The sequence below is a fragment of the Muscardinus avellanarius genome, assembly GCF_963383645.1.
Source record: "Muscardinus avellanarius genome assembly, chromosome: 5".
Classification (NCBI taxonomy): domain Eukaryota; kingdom Metazoa; phylum Chordata; class Mammalia; order Rodentia; family Gliridae; genus Muscardinus; species Muscardinus avellanarius.
Genome location: NC_137790.1, coordinates 82,509,371 through 82,528,118, shown reverse-complemented (window position 1 = coordinate 82,528,118; position 18,748 = coordinate 82,509,371). Strand labels below are relative to the sequence as shown.

Here is an 18,748-nt window from a genome sequence, read left to right as displayed (position 1 = left end):
TGAATAAAATATATAATGTTCATAAATTCATACATATATATATATAAAACTATAGTATTATAGAAAAATTTACAAACTATAACTTGAAGATTACTTGTAGAAAAATAATTTTAATTTATATTTGTACTAATACAACTTCTACATAGTCTAAATCTTTTGCCAAAAATATTGCACATGTAAAAGCCTTAGAAAGTAATTAACATGGCATCAACTATCTGGATAGGCAGTCATTTTCTAATCACAGAAATAAGAAGAAAAGCACAAAATGCAACATTATAATACTAGTATGTGTGAAACAAATTTGGATATACTAAAATTATAAAAGTCACTGCTCTGTATATTTTCCAGTTTTTTTGAGGTAAAAAGTGGGGTTGATAAATTAACTTACTTTTTTATCTACACTACATAAAAGATTCTCACTTCTTATTATCCCATAAAATGTAATCTATGAACAAATGAACATGAACCACATATATTATGAGACAATAACATGGATTACTTTTGAAATCAACCACCCAGGACTCAAAATATAAGATTTTCATCAATTGACAGCTAAAAAGTTAAACAGTCTCTGCAAAGTGTTAGCAAGTATAATTAAAGATTAGTCCTGTCAATTTATCAAATTGAACTTCCATCATAACCTAAAGGTTTTCTTTTTTTCAGTACTGGGGATGGAACCCAGGGGCATTTGACCTCCGAGGTACACCCCAGCCCTATTTTTTATTCTTTATTTTGAAACAGGGTCTCACTAAGTTACGGAGGGCCTCACTAAGTAGCTAAGGCTGGCTGCGAATCTCAATCCTCCGGTCTCAGCCTCCTGAATGCTGGGATTACAAGAGTGTGCCACTACGCCTTGCTACCTAAAGTTTTTCATGTCCCCTAGAATTGTCTTGAGTTTTATTTCAATATGTGAAAACAATACCAAACACACACTAATGCATTCTTAAATATTAGATATCAAATTTTTTATTATGAGGCAAAAAATTCTTTTGGGACAGCATCCTGAAGCATGAATATTGTTCTTGTAATTCATAATTAGAAGCTGTATTAAAGTTTGGATGAAGGCTTTTCTTGCCTTTGTAATTGCTACATTTAAGAATTATTTATTGCTTGTTTAAATAGAGCACTGAGAGTTATAATGCCACTTCTTTTTACTCTTTATGTTCAAACCCTTAAAAGAATACTTACTACTAAATAACCATACTTTCAGAAAATAAACAGAAAATATGTATCCATAAGAGTATCCATGCTTTTATCATATACAATAGTGAAAATTGAAAACAACCTTCATAAATTAGTAGTAATAACACTACTAATAATGAACCAAGATTGATATTGTAGAAAAGATTAATACCCTGAAAAAATGTTTCAGTATCTCATGATGAAAATGCTTATAATTTTCCCATGTATATTTATATGTAACATTTCGTTGTATATTCAATGCCTATTTTTCTAATAAAAATAGATAAATGAATATGTAAATATGTTAATTTGGGACAATTTATTTCTTTTCTGACTTTTGATGAAATGAGAAACTGTGGTAATTCAAATTTGTTTTTACTATCCCTTTTGCTTATTAGCTACAAATGAGCTATAATTCACCTCACAAAGCCCACTCTTTCTCTGTTCAACTCATTTCTCACTCCCTACAACCATGTGTGAGTGGTTTATTGGGAGAACTTGACTAATTGGGATTGAAATTAATTGGTATAAACTGACTTCATTTTCCCCTTTGACTGATTTCAACTTTACTGTACTAAATTACCCTTTCCATTTGGGGATGAACATTAAAATATTAGTCAGTTTGGGGTTCATAAATCAAAGTCTAGGTGAATTTCAAACTTTAATATTTTAAACTCTAATATTTATTGTAAGACTGGTAATCTCTTACCCAGAAGGGAAGGAAGGACATGCTCCCTGCCTTTCTCTCTTTTAATTGGGTACATATCTACCTAACCAGATGAAATTTATCTTTTCTCACTTGTAGTGGCTTCCCACACATACAAGTGCTGGGTTGCCTATACATACTGGAGCTGTGTCCTCGTTTTTGGTTGTATAATCTAAGATTATATCTATTGTATCTTGATATTCTTTCCAGTTTAGCATTTGTCATTCAAAAATGTTGTATTTTGGAAGATATATTATTTATATCATACATAGTGTATACAATTGTAATATATATATTACAATTATATATACTATCTTCCCAGGGCATGAAGAACTTCCACACAGCTTTGGCTAGACCAGTCAAGCTTCCCCCTTCACCCTGACTTGAGCTCACACAGCCATATGCCTACTCTGGACTATCTTGTTGTTTTCCCTGTTACAGGGGAGGTGGTGTGGTAAGCAGTTATGGTATGTCAAAGCCAAAAATTTCAATATTTCTTGCTCAAACCCAGAATCCTTGTCTTGAGTAGCCCCGAGAATCCAGGTGGCTCTGCTGCCTCAGTTTTGCTGTCCTGCTCTTCAGGTTAAGCTACGGCAGTAGGAGTGGATTTGAAAATATATATACTTACATCACCTTTCTTGCTGTCCCTCCTGATCCTCACAGGATTCTCTCGCATACCTCCACTTGCTTCCAAGGGAAGTTTCCTTACCTATTCCTCTAGTGGGAACAGGATTGAGATAGACTTTCTTGTCATGGCATATTACAAAAAGATGATAATCACTAACATATATATTCTTCCTAGTCCTTATGCTATATGTACAGTGCATGTAATATTTCCAAAGAAATATTACAATAATGAGTTTAAAAATAACTTAGTAGTTTAAGCCATGTCATAGCATTTTCTATGAAATGTTCATTTGATTTAGTTTGAAGAAATTCAGAGCATCATAAAAATTTGACTGCTTTACTGTTACTATACTAATACCATGTAAGTAGACATGAAAGGTGATATACTATATTAAAAATACAAGTAATATGTCAAAGTTATTTTCATACTCTTTTGAACTCAGTGTGTTTTACCTCCCTTCTATTATGGACATTTCATACAAACTGGGGTATAACTCATTGTACAGAAACTTCCAAATTCTAAGAATATATACATTATTTTATAAAACCCACCTTATAGCCACCTGGACTAGCCACCATTCCCCAAATGGACCCCACATCTAGCCTCATTTAGCTTTTCTTCTGTTTTTCTCCTACCCCTACCTGTACTTGTAGCAATTCTACTTTTCTATTTAATAAATGCCTCTGACATCATGTCTCCAGTGAATCATTTCCTAGTTTCCCTCCACTCACCAACTTTTAAGACATGGACCAGAGTTCCTAGAACATAAAATCATTCTCTAAACAAAAATAGAACAACAGTGAGCATTTATTGAATTGAATCAGTAGAACTATGTATAACTTATTGTAAAATGTTCTGTTTTATGAAGTGTGAATCTTTCTACTTGAGAATTTACATTGAAATGAAATTTTTACTCTGTGTGAAGGTGAAGGATACATGAGAGAACCTGAACAAACACATGGTCTTTGAAAACTGCAATAATCTTACCAGTGTTGAGGTAGATAGGACTAACATTTTTATCCCCATTTTTATCACCACCAGATCAATACACTGAGGATAGGAAAGGTTTAATTAATTCCTGAGGTGTATGGCTGTCAGTGAAAGCCTGTTTTTTTTTTTGTTTGTTTTTTGTTTTGTTTTGTTTTTTTTTACTGTAGAGTCCTTTTATGTTTTGTCCAAGGTATCACTACTCTCTAGAAAAGTAAGTGTAGTACGCATCTGTGTTCTGACCTGAAATGAGTAAATCCTAATGATGGCTGCAGATATTATACTATCTTCTAGAACTTGTCTCCAAGTTCGTCAGAAGAGTACTCTTTTCATTCATCAGAGTGCTAGTCTCCACAACCAGCTCGTTTCCCCCCCATTGCTGCTAACAGGATTTCTCACAACAAATTGGGCCTGTCCTCATCACATTAATTAAAATTGTATAAATTTGGAGTGAGGATAATAGGATGGACAAGGTGGGAGTAGTCATGGTACCTAAAAGCAAAGGAAGAAAAGGCTAAGTCTATGGCATCAGGTGCTGCGAATCCCAGTGGAGGCTCGGGTGCCTGGGGTGTGGGCACAGCTCTGCTGCAGGTGGGACCATGGAAGGCCCTGTGCAGATGCCACTTCCAGGACTGACCTGGGGTTTACTCCTTTGTGAGCTACAGATGCAAGGATGATGGGTAACTTTGTGGCTCCTCACAGGGTGGCAAATCCCAGGAGACCAAAATGAAAGGAGGGTGTGTTTTGGCCTTTTGTCTGATTGTGATGAGGGGTTCTGACTCCTCACAGCATGCTCATTAAAGAGCTCCCCTTGCTCTCAGATTCACTGTGGAGAGAGGGCACCACGGGAACATAACCTTCACAAAGCTCCCGAGAAGGCTGGGGCTCATCCCCCGGGGGATATCTTATTGGTTATAAGGATACAAGGTGCTCTTGAAATGAGAAATTATTCTGAAGCACCCTTTCTATGACATTTTATTTCAGTTTCTAAAACTGGCATAAAAATGAAGGGGGGAATCTGCTGTGTTTCTGAATGGTATCATTTAAACCCTGGTTTCCAAAAAGAAAGGATAGAGTGTTTTCAGTGTGTTAGAATGAGTCGGCTTGGCATTGTGTGTGTATTCACTATTTCACTTTTGCTTTAATTATACCTAAGAAAATTGGCAGGAAAGAGACTAATGCCTTCGCCTGCCCACGTACTAAGTATCATTTCTGGATGAAGGAGCATTCATGAGAGAGATTTTCATATTTTGACTTTTGGCTTTAATATTAGCAATGAGAATTGGAAGAGAGATTTATTTCTCTTTAAGTTATTGGCCATTCTTCCTTGAAGAAGTGTCAGTACTTCTGACCATGATGTGTTTTTGATACTTTGTCATCCCACTATTATCATCCCAAATTTTGAAATGGGCTATGATCTACACATTTTTTTTAACTTGGAGCGAAATATGCCTAAACCGTGGTCACTCTAAATCATCTTTCAATATGGGTGTGGTCAGTACAGATGATTGAAAATATTTTATTAGAATGAGTTAGGTGACTTGAATGTATTATTTGAAAAAGGAGAATATTGCTCTCTTTCCAAGTGATGGAATGTGAATTAGGTCTTTTGTGAAAAATCCATTAGCAATGATGGGGGTTTTGAGCCCTGAAATAAATCTCTGATAAAAGTAAAATAAAATTGGGTATGATGACACTTATTTGTAATCCCAGAACTGAGAGGCTGAGACCAGAGGATCACAAGTTCAAAGCTAGCATTATCAACTAAGTCAGACTATCAGCAACTTAGCCAGACTCTGTTTCCAAATAAATCAATAATAATAATAATGAGGAAGAGGAGGAGGAGGAGGAGGAGGAGGAGGAGGAGGAGGAGGAGGAGGAGGAGAAAATAGGCCTGGAGTTATAGCTTGAAGGTAGAATGTCCCTTGGTTGAATCCTTAGTGTACATGTGCAAACACACACACACACACACACACACACACACACGCACACACACACACACACAGAAATAAAGGTTAAGAACCCTCCATACTTTCATGGCCTTTCTATAGCTGAAACCTATAATGGTCTGTAAGAGCCAATGGACTGTTTCAAAATTATATCTACCTTTCCTTAAATGATCATTATGTGTTATAGTAAAAAGAGCATTAGTACTGAAGTTAGTGTCAGAAGTTTTACTTGGGCCTTAGCTGCTTATTATTATGTGAGCCACATAACACTTAGGACCAGTTTTCTCATTTCTAGTGATATTCAAGTCAACTAACTTATTCTAATAAGATGTTTTCAATAGTCTTTATTGACTTCACCCGTATTTGAAGATCATTTAAAGTGACCAAGTTTTAGGCACATTTTTATCCATGGAAGAAAAAAAAATCAAACATCCCTGTAGAAAAGCTAAATAAAGTCAAGGTTATTTATGACTGATAGCAAACGAATCTCAATGTAGGGAGGGTTAATGACCTGATACACAAGTCCCAAATTATTTTCTCCTGATTTTAATTTTCCCTTTATGGATATGTGGTCTTGAAAAGGACCTCAAAGAAATCTTTCTCACTATTTTCATATGTAGATATCCTGAATCTGTATGAATACCCATGGCATAACTGAGACCAGTCTGAAATATTTAACTGATGCTTTATTCATTTTAGTAGGATTAAAAACTGGGAGGACAGAAGAATGTCACAAAAGTATAAAATATGAGATGTAGTTTGCTTTGCAAACTCACAGTGTTTGTCTCATTCAAGCGTCTGTAATGCTTTTGTGTGTTTGTGCTGTGTGATCACCATTCAGAAATCCATCTCTAAACACAGCCTCCCATGAAATCCTGAACCAGGTTCCTGACAATGTGCCTTGAGAACGGAGATGTAACCATACTTGAAACATGGACTTTTCTGTTATAACAACCAATCATTCCTTGCTTTAAGAATGTTTAAGTTATGCTTCTCTCTATTCACAGCTTAGTTTTAACACATATTTTACCTTTTAATCCTCAGTGGAGCCTGACTACAGTCTCTGTCTACTGAATAAGTACCTCAGTTATTAATTATACTACTATTTCACACACTTTTACACTGAAATACATATATTTACAAAATAAAACTTATAGTGGAAATGAACATACAATCTTTTAATCTATTGCTTTATTCACTAAAAATATTTCTAAAGTAAGAGCCAAAGGTAGTATTAAATAAGAGTCGTCATTTACTAGGTATAAATTCATCAAAAACTCACTCATAATTAGAAATATTTTGAATCACAAAGAAATTATAATATTTAAAACAGTAAGTGTAAAATAAATTTTTACATTTATAGAATAACCAATAATTAAAACTGAGTGTTTAGGTTCATATTACAAAAATGTGGGTAAAATAGAAAAATATTAAGAACTATAACTATATAATGTATTTGTAGCCTGCAAACCAAATCTACTTGGTTTGGGGAAAATTTTTAAAAATTAGACAGTTACTATTAAATATTATGTGAATCTTTTAATAAGTTGGAAAAATGTAGTGGTTTTATCTGACTTAACAGAAAAGAAGTAATACATATAAAATTATTAGTGGATATACTAATTTATTATTCACCTGTGATATGTAGATTGGTTGTTGAAACCATTTGTTATTCTTAATTATTTTTTCAAATTAGATCAAATAAAGCAAGTCTTTCCATGGATTCACACTTCTTTTTTTTTTATTCAAATTTAGAGTTTAGTATTGCTTCCGTTTTAAATAATCCTCCTCACCGAATGTCACCTGCATAGCTGAGGCTTTCCATGTCCTTATTATTTATTTATTTATTTATTTATTTATTTATTTATTTATTTATTGTGGTACTGGGGGTGGAACGCAGAGGCTTTCTCCCTTGGGCTATACTCCCAGACCTATTTTTTATATTTTATTTGGAAACAGGGTCTCACTAAGTTGCTGAGAGCCTCACTAAGTAGCTGAGGCTGGCTTTGAACCTGTGTGATTCTCCTGTCTCAGCCTCCCAAGTGCTGGGATTACAAGCGTGCGCTACCACGCCTAGCTTCCATGTCCTTATTTTTAAGATACTATTAATATACAAGAATGGATTATTTTCAGATGATAAAAGAACACCAGGCCAAGTGTGGGAACACACGCTTGTAATCCCAGCATTTGGGAGACTGAGATAGGAGGACTGCAGATTTGTGTCCAGCCTACTTAATGAGGCCCTTTGCAACTTAGTGAGATCCTGTTTCAAAATAAAGAATAAAAAGTAGGGCTGGGGGTGTAGCTCAGAGGTAGAATACCCCTGGGTTCCATCCCCAGTGCTGCAAAACAAAACAAACAAACAAACAAAAAAACCCACAAAAACACTGGGAGTGACATCAAATTTTAAAAGTTGATTCTGGATGCTAAATTTTATGTGAGGTCAGGTAAAATATTGCTGCACCCATAAGGTCTTTAAGCCTACCATATGAAAGCCTCACTAATGTACTCTGGAGAATGGAGAAAAAATATTAATCTCCAAATGCTCCATATTAGTCTGGTCATATACATCATACAAAAGAGGTACACAAAAGCAGAAAATGGTTCCAATCCAGGACAAGAAAATCATTATTCTAAAATGTTATGATGTACAATATAAAATTTATTCATCACAATCACAAAAGTATTTAGTTTTTTATTTTCCACTTTATCTTAAAATATTAACTGTGGTCTTCTAGAAAGTCATGTTAGAGCCATAAAAATTAGAACATATACTTAGATGAAAGAAATTTCTAGTTTCTCAAATATTACTATTATTTCCTATACATAGTTCAAGTGATTATCAAATAGGTGTAGATATGATTTCAAAAATATGTGGTAATTTTTTCAACACTATAATTCATGATATAAGTCAGAACAAATTATCATAATTTGCCAAACAAATGTGCTGTAATTTCTTTAAGCCAGGTTGAAATCACGTTTCATTTAAAAGCTCTCAAAAGCTTTACCTTATGTGACTTTATTTTACCCACAAAAATATTTTGCTATATCTAAGTGTTTCCTCTTATTACTTAACACGTGAAATGGTAAATAGAAAAGCAAAATAAATACTTGTTAGCTGGTTGGTTAATTTTGTTTTACAACTTGATTATTAGACTTTCAAAATAGTCACATTACTTACTCAATTTCTAGTGTAGTAAAGTACAATCAATTCTCATTAAATTTGCAATTCTAAAAAAAGATAAATTTCACCCACCAGGGGCATAGATACAAGAATTTTGTAAAGGGCACAATATTTTGAGAAAGTATAAAGTATTCTATATTTTCCTAAGTTATAAAATACTCCAGAGAATAATATTATTACCTTAGATTTCTCTTCATGAATTTTAAGGAAAACTGAGTGAAAACAAAGATTATAGAATAGATTATATATTCACAGGACCAACACAGCAGCAAAACCAAAAATAAAATGAAGACATTTTGTTACAAAGAATTTCAATAGCACACATACAAAATGCTGATTATTTAAGATGACTTATTGAGAGGAGAGGAGAAAAAAACATCAGAAATGGGTTTCACCTGGTGGAGTTTATTAACTGAATGAATTGTATCCAAAAAATACAGGTGGACACCTTTGATGTTGGTTTATTCTGGGAACAAAAGGGAGTTTGAGGGATGCAAAGGAAGGTAACTGGAATGAATACTAATTTTTTTTTTAGTTTAGAAAAAGAGAGATCCTTGATATCCATATTTCCCTCAATCTATTCACACTTACTTAATTTTAAAAATTAATATGTATCTACATTTTAGATGCAAATTACTCTCACACAGAATTAACCTACAAAGTGGGCTCATACTAAAAAAAAATACTGTAATCGGAGCAGTGACTTCTCTTGTTAACTACAAATGACTCATATCTGTTCTTTTTTCAATTGTGTATAAAGTATTCCTACATAATATACACGGTGTACATCAAAACTAAGAGAAGAATGGCTGAGAGTGACATATTTGGAGTAAAGCTGATGAGTCCCAACCTCAACTCAGGACAACAGTGATTATCTAGTCCAACTTTTGTATTCTGCAGCTGGGAAAACTAAATTTTCACCTAAAAGAAGTAGCTTCCCTAGGGTTATGCCTAAGGAGTGTGGTCATAGTGTATAAATCATTCACATTTTATCACCACCCCATATCACAGTGCCTGGTGCAATGCAAATATTTGGTATTCTATGAATATATTTTGAGTAAGTGGACAAATGAAAGAATGGATACATGAGTGGCTGACTGAATAAATGAGGCAATGGCAGAGCTAGATGAAGCTCTATTACCATAAATAAGAATTTGTTAGCATCTTTGTAGTTTAAGATGATGACATTGTGTGTGTGTGTGTGTGTGTGTGTGTGTGTGTGTGTGTGTGTGTGTGTATGTTACTGGGGATGGAACCCAGGGGCTTTCTACCTCTGGGCTACACTCCCAGACCTATTTTATATTTTTATTAGGAAACAGGGCCTCACTAAGTTGCTGAGAGCCTCACTAAGTAGCTGAGGCTGAATTAAAAAATGTGAGATCCTCTTGTCTCAGCCTTCCAAGTATTGAGATTACAAGTGTACGGCACCACACCCAGCTGATGACTTGTTTTATAACTACCATTTCTTGTTCTGTTTTTGACCCATATGGTTAAAAAAATAATGCCAACAGCAGTTGATACAGCATGGGGCATTTTGAAATAACTTCAATTTTGTGTAACTTTTGTAATTTACCAGTAGTATTGCTTCTCAGTGTAGTCACAATTGGTTTAAATGATGTTTTGCCAGTGCTAATGAGTCACTTAACTCTTTGAACTGCCCTAGACAGAATAGAACTCATATCTATATCATGTATTCAGTAGTGGTGATGGGCAAAGCTTTGTTGGTACCCTCCCCCTAGCTGCTTGAACAGTCAGTATCAAGTACTTGAAGTATAACAGGGCTCACTCTAAAGGCAGTTTGCAGAAGTAAAGAAGAGCAAAAGAGCAAGAAAAGCGAATGAACTATGAATATATTTGAACTACTCGAAAGAAGAGAAACTATTAAGCTGGTCATATTGGAAAAGTATATGTAGGTTTTGAAGAAATCTACAAGTGATTGGACAATATTTTTTCAAGTGTAGATCAAAGTGAGTCCATCAACAGCAGGTGCTGGTGTGTAAACACGTCAAATGTAAGTGAAAGAAGGGACACCTCCCATTAGAATTTTTGGAAGCCTTTCCATGCAGGTTTGAGTGGGTAATTGAGAGTAACATATAAAGTGGCAGGAGACTGTCTGGGCAGTGGTGTCTGTGTTCCACAGAGTCAGTTCAAGTGCAAGAGAGGTCTTTGTAAACAGAGTTTATGGCAGTGCTCTGTGACAGAATTCAGGTCCCTAAGACTGCTTAGGGACCCAAGTAAACTTCCAGCCTCCCTCCTCATCTCGCCGCACGAAGGCTTGTCCCTGGTGGAAGGAATGAGTTTTCACATGGCAGTGAGGGCTCAGAGATGTGGAGAAGGCCATCTCGGTCTTGTTGGGTGACACATCAGCAGTATGGTAAGGAAGAGTTTGCACCCCCATTGGAGGATTTGAAGGTTGAGAATAATACGAAAAGTCTTCCCCATGGCTGGCAGTGCTGTGCAAGGGGGGTGTGCTTTCACCTCCATAGTCAATGGGCAGATGCTCTCTGAGGACACTTTCAGAACCAATGAGATCACCAGAAAATTGGGAGTATGTGGTGGTCACTCTTCTGGGATGAGAGGAGAGGGCACTGTAGTTAGCTGATAAGGTGTCATCGATAGTGTTGGGGTCTTTCAGCCCAAGTGTTTGAAGCACCCAGGGGTCCACAGGGGGTCCAGGATGTTCTTTGCAGTTAGCAAACTCACTAGAGAGGTTTCTCTTGGCATTTTTGGAATGGGGGATCTCAGCAAAAGAGTATCCTTGCTCTTTGCGATTCCTCTTCCCTTTCCTGAATTTTCCACTTACTCTGGAGAACTCATCTGATAACAGCAGTTTCTGGAGAAGTGATATTTGGAAATTACACTTCCTTCAAATATTTACTAGTTAATATTTACTCATTTTTTTAGAAAAAATGGTGAAATGTCTACTCATTCATACATAAGTAAAACTGATTAGATTAGCTTCTGCATGTAAAGTCAAGTCCATGGTGACAAATAAATGCCCAGAAACATTAATCTATATTTTTATACTATTTTTAAAACTTGAACAGATGACATCTTTAAGATTTCGACTCAAGGAAGTAATGATTATCATAATGATGATAATAATAGCAACTATCACTTCTTGAGCCATTTTTTATAATAACTATAATTTATTATAACATATATCACTAATTATATGCCTTATCTCATTAGCTATAGATACTACTAAAGCCTCCATTAATGTTGAAAGCAGAACACAGACATATTAGACTCCTGAGAACCCCTTAGGCTAGGCTTAGACCTAACCCATCTGAATCTAGACAGAACATGATGTAAACACTATATAACATTTCTTGTTTTATTTCAGTTTTTTAAATGTTTTGCTGTTCTGGGGATTAGACTCATGGGCTTTCTACTTTAAGCTATACTCCCAGCCCTAATTTTTATTCTTTATTTTGAAACACGATCTCACTAAGTTGTGGACAGCCTGACTAAGTAGCTGAGACTGGCCATGAACCTATGAACCTCTGACCTCAGCCTCTATTATTTCATAAGTTTTAAAAGCATTTTAATACAAATGTTATTATATCATTCCAGATCTTAAAAACTAATATCAAATGCTAACTTGATAGTAAGTAAAACTGCCTAATTAACATATTTTAATAATTTCATACTGTTCTCCCTTTTCATAATGGCTAGTGTTAGGAGTCCAGACTAAGAACAGAATAATCTCTCTCAATCTCTCTCTCTCCTCTCTCTCTCTCTCTCTCTCTCTCTCTCTCTCTCTCTCTCTCTCTCTCTCTTTCTCTCTCTTTCTTTCCCTCCCTCTCTTTCTCTCTCCCTCCCTTTCTCTCTATCTCTGAAAACTAACTGAATTGTAAAAGAATCAAAACTAGTATATTATTTTCTTATCAGAAATATTGTATTCAGTAAGAGTAGCAGGGTACACCATCAATTTAGATTAAATACTATTTAATAATGTACTTTGTCTGAAAGTAAGATAAAAATTCATGACAGAAGAAATAGTGACAAATACATAATAAAAACATCTTAAGCAAAGAAAAGGACAATAAGAGACTATGAGTGAGCTATTTATCTTTGAATTAGAAATAGTTCACTCAAAAGTATAAGAGAAATATAAGCAAAAGATAATGTCATTGCATATATCTAAGTACTATTTAAGATGCCAGGGCTTCATCGTGTTTATGACATTTTAGGTGAAAATTCTATACATATTTTATCCCATATATTTACAGACAACTAAGTCCCTAATTAAGAGTAATTTACCTAAAGTCAGCAATAATTAAAGCAACTGAGTACTTTAATATCTGATTTCTACAGCATCATGTCACCTAAGTTCCTTCTGATTAACCTGTTGTCTCAACAATCCCCTTGACTAGCTGTTGTGTTCTAATAACTCCTTATGTAATATCTGGCTAAAATCTGTAATCTAAATGCTTCTAATAAAGGATATATAAATATTCTTGTGAACATCATGCATTTTCATGTGAAAAAAATTATCCATCCTCTTAATGAATATCAAGAATAATATTTAGTACACTTTTTGAATTTAATTATGAAGTTTTATATAAATGGTCTCCTTTCTTGAATCAGCGTCCTAACTTTATGAAAGTGATCATTACACACCTTTGCCTTTTCTTCAAGACATTTAACCAATGTAGAATTCAGGTATTGCCGGAGGTGGTTATTCTCTTCATGTAGCCTAGCAAGTTCTTCTTCCTTCTGGACCAGAGTATCTTGGAGCTGCAAAAAGCAGACAATGGTGAAGGTTGCCCCACAATATTGACTCTGTAACCTTATAATAATGCCACTGCTCCTCAACCTTCTTAAATTTGATTATTCTTCTGTTTGCTTTATAAACACAATTTCAGGGAGTCATCATCTTCAGAGACTTAAATTAAATCCACAAACCCTTACCACCTGATTGTTCAATTTTGTGCTCTGAATATTTTGTTCATTACAAGGTGTTTGAAGAGATTATATGACTTTTAAAAATTATAACCACAAGGGAAGCATGTAGGTATGAAGGAAAATGAGCTGCATGCAACTGTTTAAATATAGAACCGTGTGTTTAGAAAGGCTTGGCTGCACTCTTTCCTTATGCATTAAAAAAAATACATAGGCCTCAGATTGATCTTCCTGAATATCTACTCAATTAAATTACTCTTTGAGGACAAAACAAAACAAAACAAAACATAGAAAATTAAGCAATCTCTGGAAAACCTTTATAATCATCATTCTTTCTCCCAGTGATTACCTATGTGCTACAGTTGAAAATACTATCACATAACCATTTGGTGTTTCCATTATCCCTCTGAAATATGCTACAAAAATATTCCAATTCTATAATGAGGAAAATGAGAATTTGAGAGGTCATATAGCTAAAATGACAGATTTTGACTACATATCTTCTAAGAGTAATGTGTATGTGAGTGTGTATGTGTGTGACATTGTTCTTCTAACTTTTTATCTCCGTCAGAACATATACTCACTTTGGTTCTAAACTGAGTCAATATTAATTTCTAAAGGTAAAAAAATACATAATTAAGGAAAGACTCAGTAGAAAATAGACTGCATGGGCCATGACTTATCTCAATGTTCTATCCATACATACCTGCTTATTCCTATAGAGCTGGGAGGAGAGCTGAGCCTCTTCCCATGAACAGGAGTCCACAGCAGGAAAATTCAAGTCACAAGATGTTTCTATATAAAATACAAAATCAATAATGGAGAAAAATCACTTATAATTTGTGTGAAATAAATTCACCAAATGATTTCCAAAGTTTAATGTTTTCAGTTATATTTTCAAAAAGAACTATTATTTCTACACTGTAAAGAAAAATATTTAAAGCTTTGAGAAGGAATAAAACAATGACAAACAATTACTTATACATGGTTTGCTAAAGTGGTTAAAGAGGTGGTTGTATTTTAGGAGCTAAGTTGTCACATTCTTCCTTAATATGTACATTCCTGTTGGTTAAATTACCTAAGAGTAACTAATCTACATCATTAGTTCTTTCAATATATATTGACTTTGACTTTCCACTGGATCTAAAATGAAGTGATGATTTTACTATTACTTTATAGTCTTTATCTTATTTTCTAAGCCTAGACACTTGATTATATAGTGTTTGTCTCTGTAATCCAACCCTATTTTGTCATGCTACAATTTTCCTTTCTATCTGCCTGCCTGTTAAATCTGATTAACAGTATTTATCCAAAATTTTGTTGGTAACATTTTCCACCTTTAAATAATTTGCATCTTGCTTCTCTGATGACCACAACAAACCAATACTTTATTGGCTTCAAATGTGTTTATGTATGTATTGTTATACCTTTTCAAAGAATTTTGTGAACCTGTCAATCAAAATGTTAACTTGATTTACTTTTATTCTTCTTCATTTAAAAGAATTATGATTCTTTCCCTATCTAATAAAACTACTGTTACTCAAATATCATTTTATTAAATGACAATTAATGGTAGAGAAATAGGACAACAATTTGTAAATAGCTGGGTTTAAATTTTGAATATTCTGTTTTTATTGTTGCTGCTTATAGTGGAAAGAAATTTGAAATTTAATAATTTCCTCCCTGACATGTAAGTGTGTTTCAACTTTTTTTTAGTTTTCCACTGTTTGTGTCTTTTCTTAACCCCCTCTTCTCCCACATAAATTCATGTGGCAAAAAGAAAAGTACAGATATTTAATTCTGAGGTACCTGAGAGTTTTTACAGAAACTTGAGTTAATACAGGAATCTCCTTCATATTTACAAGAATTATTTACTAAGTTCAGGTAACAACAAATGCTGCATTTCAGTAATGTAATACTACCCTACAAAGTTGAAGTGTGTATATGTAAAATGGAATAGTTCTTTACACTTATGCAGCACTATTGATAGAATTTCCTCTGTAAAATAAACTAGGAAGCTATTCATTCTTGCTTTTTTCTCTCATACTTGAGAAGCTTTCCTGAATTCCAAAAGAAATGATTCAACCAGTATCTTGACTTCAAAAGCATCCTACTGGAATGCTGTTTTAAAACATTGAACCACACCCAAACTCTCTTGCTGGTAAATTAGGAATCCCCAAGAACCATAAAGTGTAGGGATAAATACATTTTATCCAGGACTCAAGGGGGGAAATCCCATTTTCAAGATCTGGCAAGTACAAAACAGCAGGGTTTTATAGCTATAAAATTCAGGAATTGGTGGCTTTCATATGGTTTCCATAACATCCCTCTTTCCATAGAGTCCCAGGCCATAATGCTTTGCAGCATGGTGCTTGAAAAGGGCTCCAGGTCTACCAGGAAAGCAGACAAGCAGAACTTACCCTGTGCCTGTGGTGCTTGTTGGGGCTCACTGTTGTCCAGGAGACCAGCAGCCCAGAAAGAGACCCAAGTATCCGTGGAAACGTCAACACTAGATTCTGACGTTGTAGTGGAATACGGGCAATTATAGCTCTGGCCTCCTGCAAAATACTGATCTTGGCAAGGCAGAATGGTGTTCTGTGAAATTCATTTTGAGGAGTTGGGGTGGGGGAGGTGGTCCCAGGAGATTGAATGATGGGGATTTGGAGGGGGAGAAGGGCGGGAGAAACATACAAAAGTTACATTATATGCAGTGACCCAAAGCACAGTATAGGTGTTAAGTATAGACCCAGATTACGTAGTTTAACTACAACTACTAAATAAGAATCAGCTCTTGTGGCCTACACAATACTTTCTATAACCTCTTGTGCAAAAAAACAGATTAGTATTGGATGAATCAAATTTATAAATATCTAGAAGTATTCTCTGTTGCATTGCCTAGCTCATATAATAAGTTACATGGGAATGAAGTAAAAGGAATTCTATTTAATGATCCAAAGACATAAGAGCTATTTGTTTCTTCCAGCAAATATCTTAATGATGTTTCTAATAATCATGAAAGACAGAGCCCAGACTGTAAAGGATGAACTGCACAGAACAAGACATCATATAGACTAATCTCCTTATTTCAGCTTCTGAACAATATACTTGTCTTATTTCTCTCATCCTCTTTCCTTCAATGTAACATTCTGCTAGAACTTATGGTAATTTAAATGGATGGATAGAGATTCTATTCTAGAGATAATTAAATAAATTTGCTCCTGACAGCAATCATAGGAGCCTAACATCACTCCAAGAAAACATCACATCTAAGCTTACAGAAGTTAGCAAAACAGCAAGCTTGAGTTCTCCCCATCACCATTGCCCTTCCAAAGTTATCTTGCCATTACTAACTGCCTGGCATGTATTCTCCACAGAGTTTTGATCTAGTGAACACCTTCTTGTCCCTTACTTCTCAAACATACAGTCTGTCCAAATCTCTAAGCAGGAGCAGGTATGAAGCCTTCCTGGGTTAATTTGTACAACAACCCATTCCTAATTATTTGTCAATGTTTAATCGAGTAAAAGCCATTCATTTCAGCAGAATCCAGGTTTGGACAAACTCTTTTGGACCACTACAACTCTTTTGTTGGCTTTGAGTATTTTTCCGATCATAACATAAAGAAAACAAATAAATAGAAGGGGTGGGGAATGAGGGAATCAATTTGCACTTTGATAATGTCCCTAGTGAGTAACGTTTTGAAAAAGTTCTGTTCTGAACCAAGTGCAGCTTGGGCAGTGCAGACCAAAGAAATTCAGCCAAATGTTTATCAAGTGCTATTTTCTCTTATTTTAAAAGCATGTTTGCAGATTCCTTCCCTGAGGTTATTATTGGAATCAGAGTTAAGCTATTATGCAACTGACACCTGAGAGGCACACACACCCCAAACACTCAGAGAGCAGTTCAAGCCCAAGTGTTTGCAAATATGTGCATAATCCCAGGGAGGAGAGGAACAGAAAGGGACTGCAGGTGGAGAGGGGAAATTGGGGGACGCGTGAGTGAGTGGGGAGTAGGAAAAGTGCAATTAACAGAGAAATAACATAGAGGGAGAGTGGGGAGAGGGAGAGGAGGAGGAAGGGGGGAACTTAGGAGAGGGAGAGAATAATTAAAGGAAGGCAGTGCAGCCTGTTTTCCTTGGTAGGTAGCAAAATCTTGCTCCTAAGGTGGAATAATTCTCAGCTTGCAGAGCCCCAGGTGCTGCCAGCAGACCAGCTAACACCGGTCCCTCACTTACCATCTTGCGGTGGAACAAAACGCGGATGAAACTGAGCCCACTCTTTTTCGTAAAGCCGGTGGGAGCTTTGGATGGACTGAGGGGAGGAGCCGGGGAGGCGAGTTCTAATCTGCGGGAGCTGGAGGGTGACGCGCCGGGCGCCCGGCCAGCGCCGCCCTCTGATTTGGTGCGAGGCTGTCAAACAGGTGACGTGGCCGGAGACACCAGCGAAGCCAAAGTTACTTGGCACTCTTGGGCGACCACCGCAGCGGGACCTGCGGGTCACCGGGTCTGGGGCGGAGGCCAGACCCTGGACGCAGGTCACCACTGCACCCCCGGCCTCTGCCGGCTCCCCGCACACCTGGCGCCGGGCATCTGAGCCCAGAGGTGGCCGGGCAGCCGGCGGGCGGCGGGACCGGCCAGCGCTGCGTCCAGTGCCACGCGCCGCGCAGGACCGGGGACCCGGACCTGGCCCTGCCTGAGGGTCAGGATGCTCCCGCACCGAAACCCGGCCTCAGGTGCAGGGTAGCACCCGAGGAAGCCGGCTCAAGACGCCCCGCAGTTAGTACTGAGCCTGCAGATGCTCTGGCCACAGGGTAGCAAGTGAATATAACTCGCGGTCTCAGTGAAGAGGGATGGGATTTTTTGTTGTTGTTTTGCTGTGGTTTTTTGTTGTTATTTTCTATTTTCTATGCTTTATTTCATCCCTTTTTAAAATAAAGTGGGTGTTAAATATGAAGATGAAATATTTAAATCCTGGAATGTAAATTTCACAAGAATTGTGATTTTTGAAGCCCAGCTTGATGATCTATGCCTGGAATTCCAGTACTTTGGAGGCTGAGATAGGAGGGTCGAAGGTTCAAGGCCATCCTCAACAACTTAAAAAGACTGTTTCAAAAAAATAGAGAGAGAGAAAGGAAGAAGAAAAGAAAAGAAATGTACTTTGGAGGTAGAATGCCCCTGGACTCAACCCCTAGTACAAAATTAATAGTA

General features: G+C 36.1%; 1 protein-coding gene across 1 annotated transcript; it reads right to left on the bottom strand.

Moving 5' to 3' along the window:
* Positions 1-10,848: 10,848 nt before the first annotated feature.
* On the bottom strand, positions 10,849-17,779 carry GMNC (geminin coiled-coil domain containing; the record flags this gene model as incomplete). Its single annotated transcript, XM_080696551.1, has 5 exons — positions 10,849-11,469; positions 13,263-13,379; positions 14,251-14,339; positions 15,965-16,139; positions 17,699-17,779. 5 exons carry the CDS (start codon positions 17,777-17,779, stop codon positions 10,849-10,851), a joined length of 1,083 nt encoding a protein of 360 aa, XP_080552677.1.
* Between the last annotated feature and the right edge of the window lie 969 nt (positions 17,780-18,748).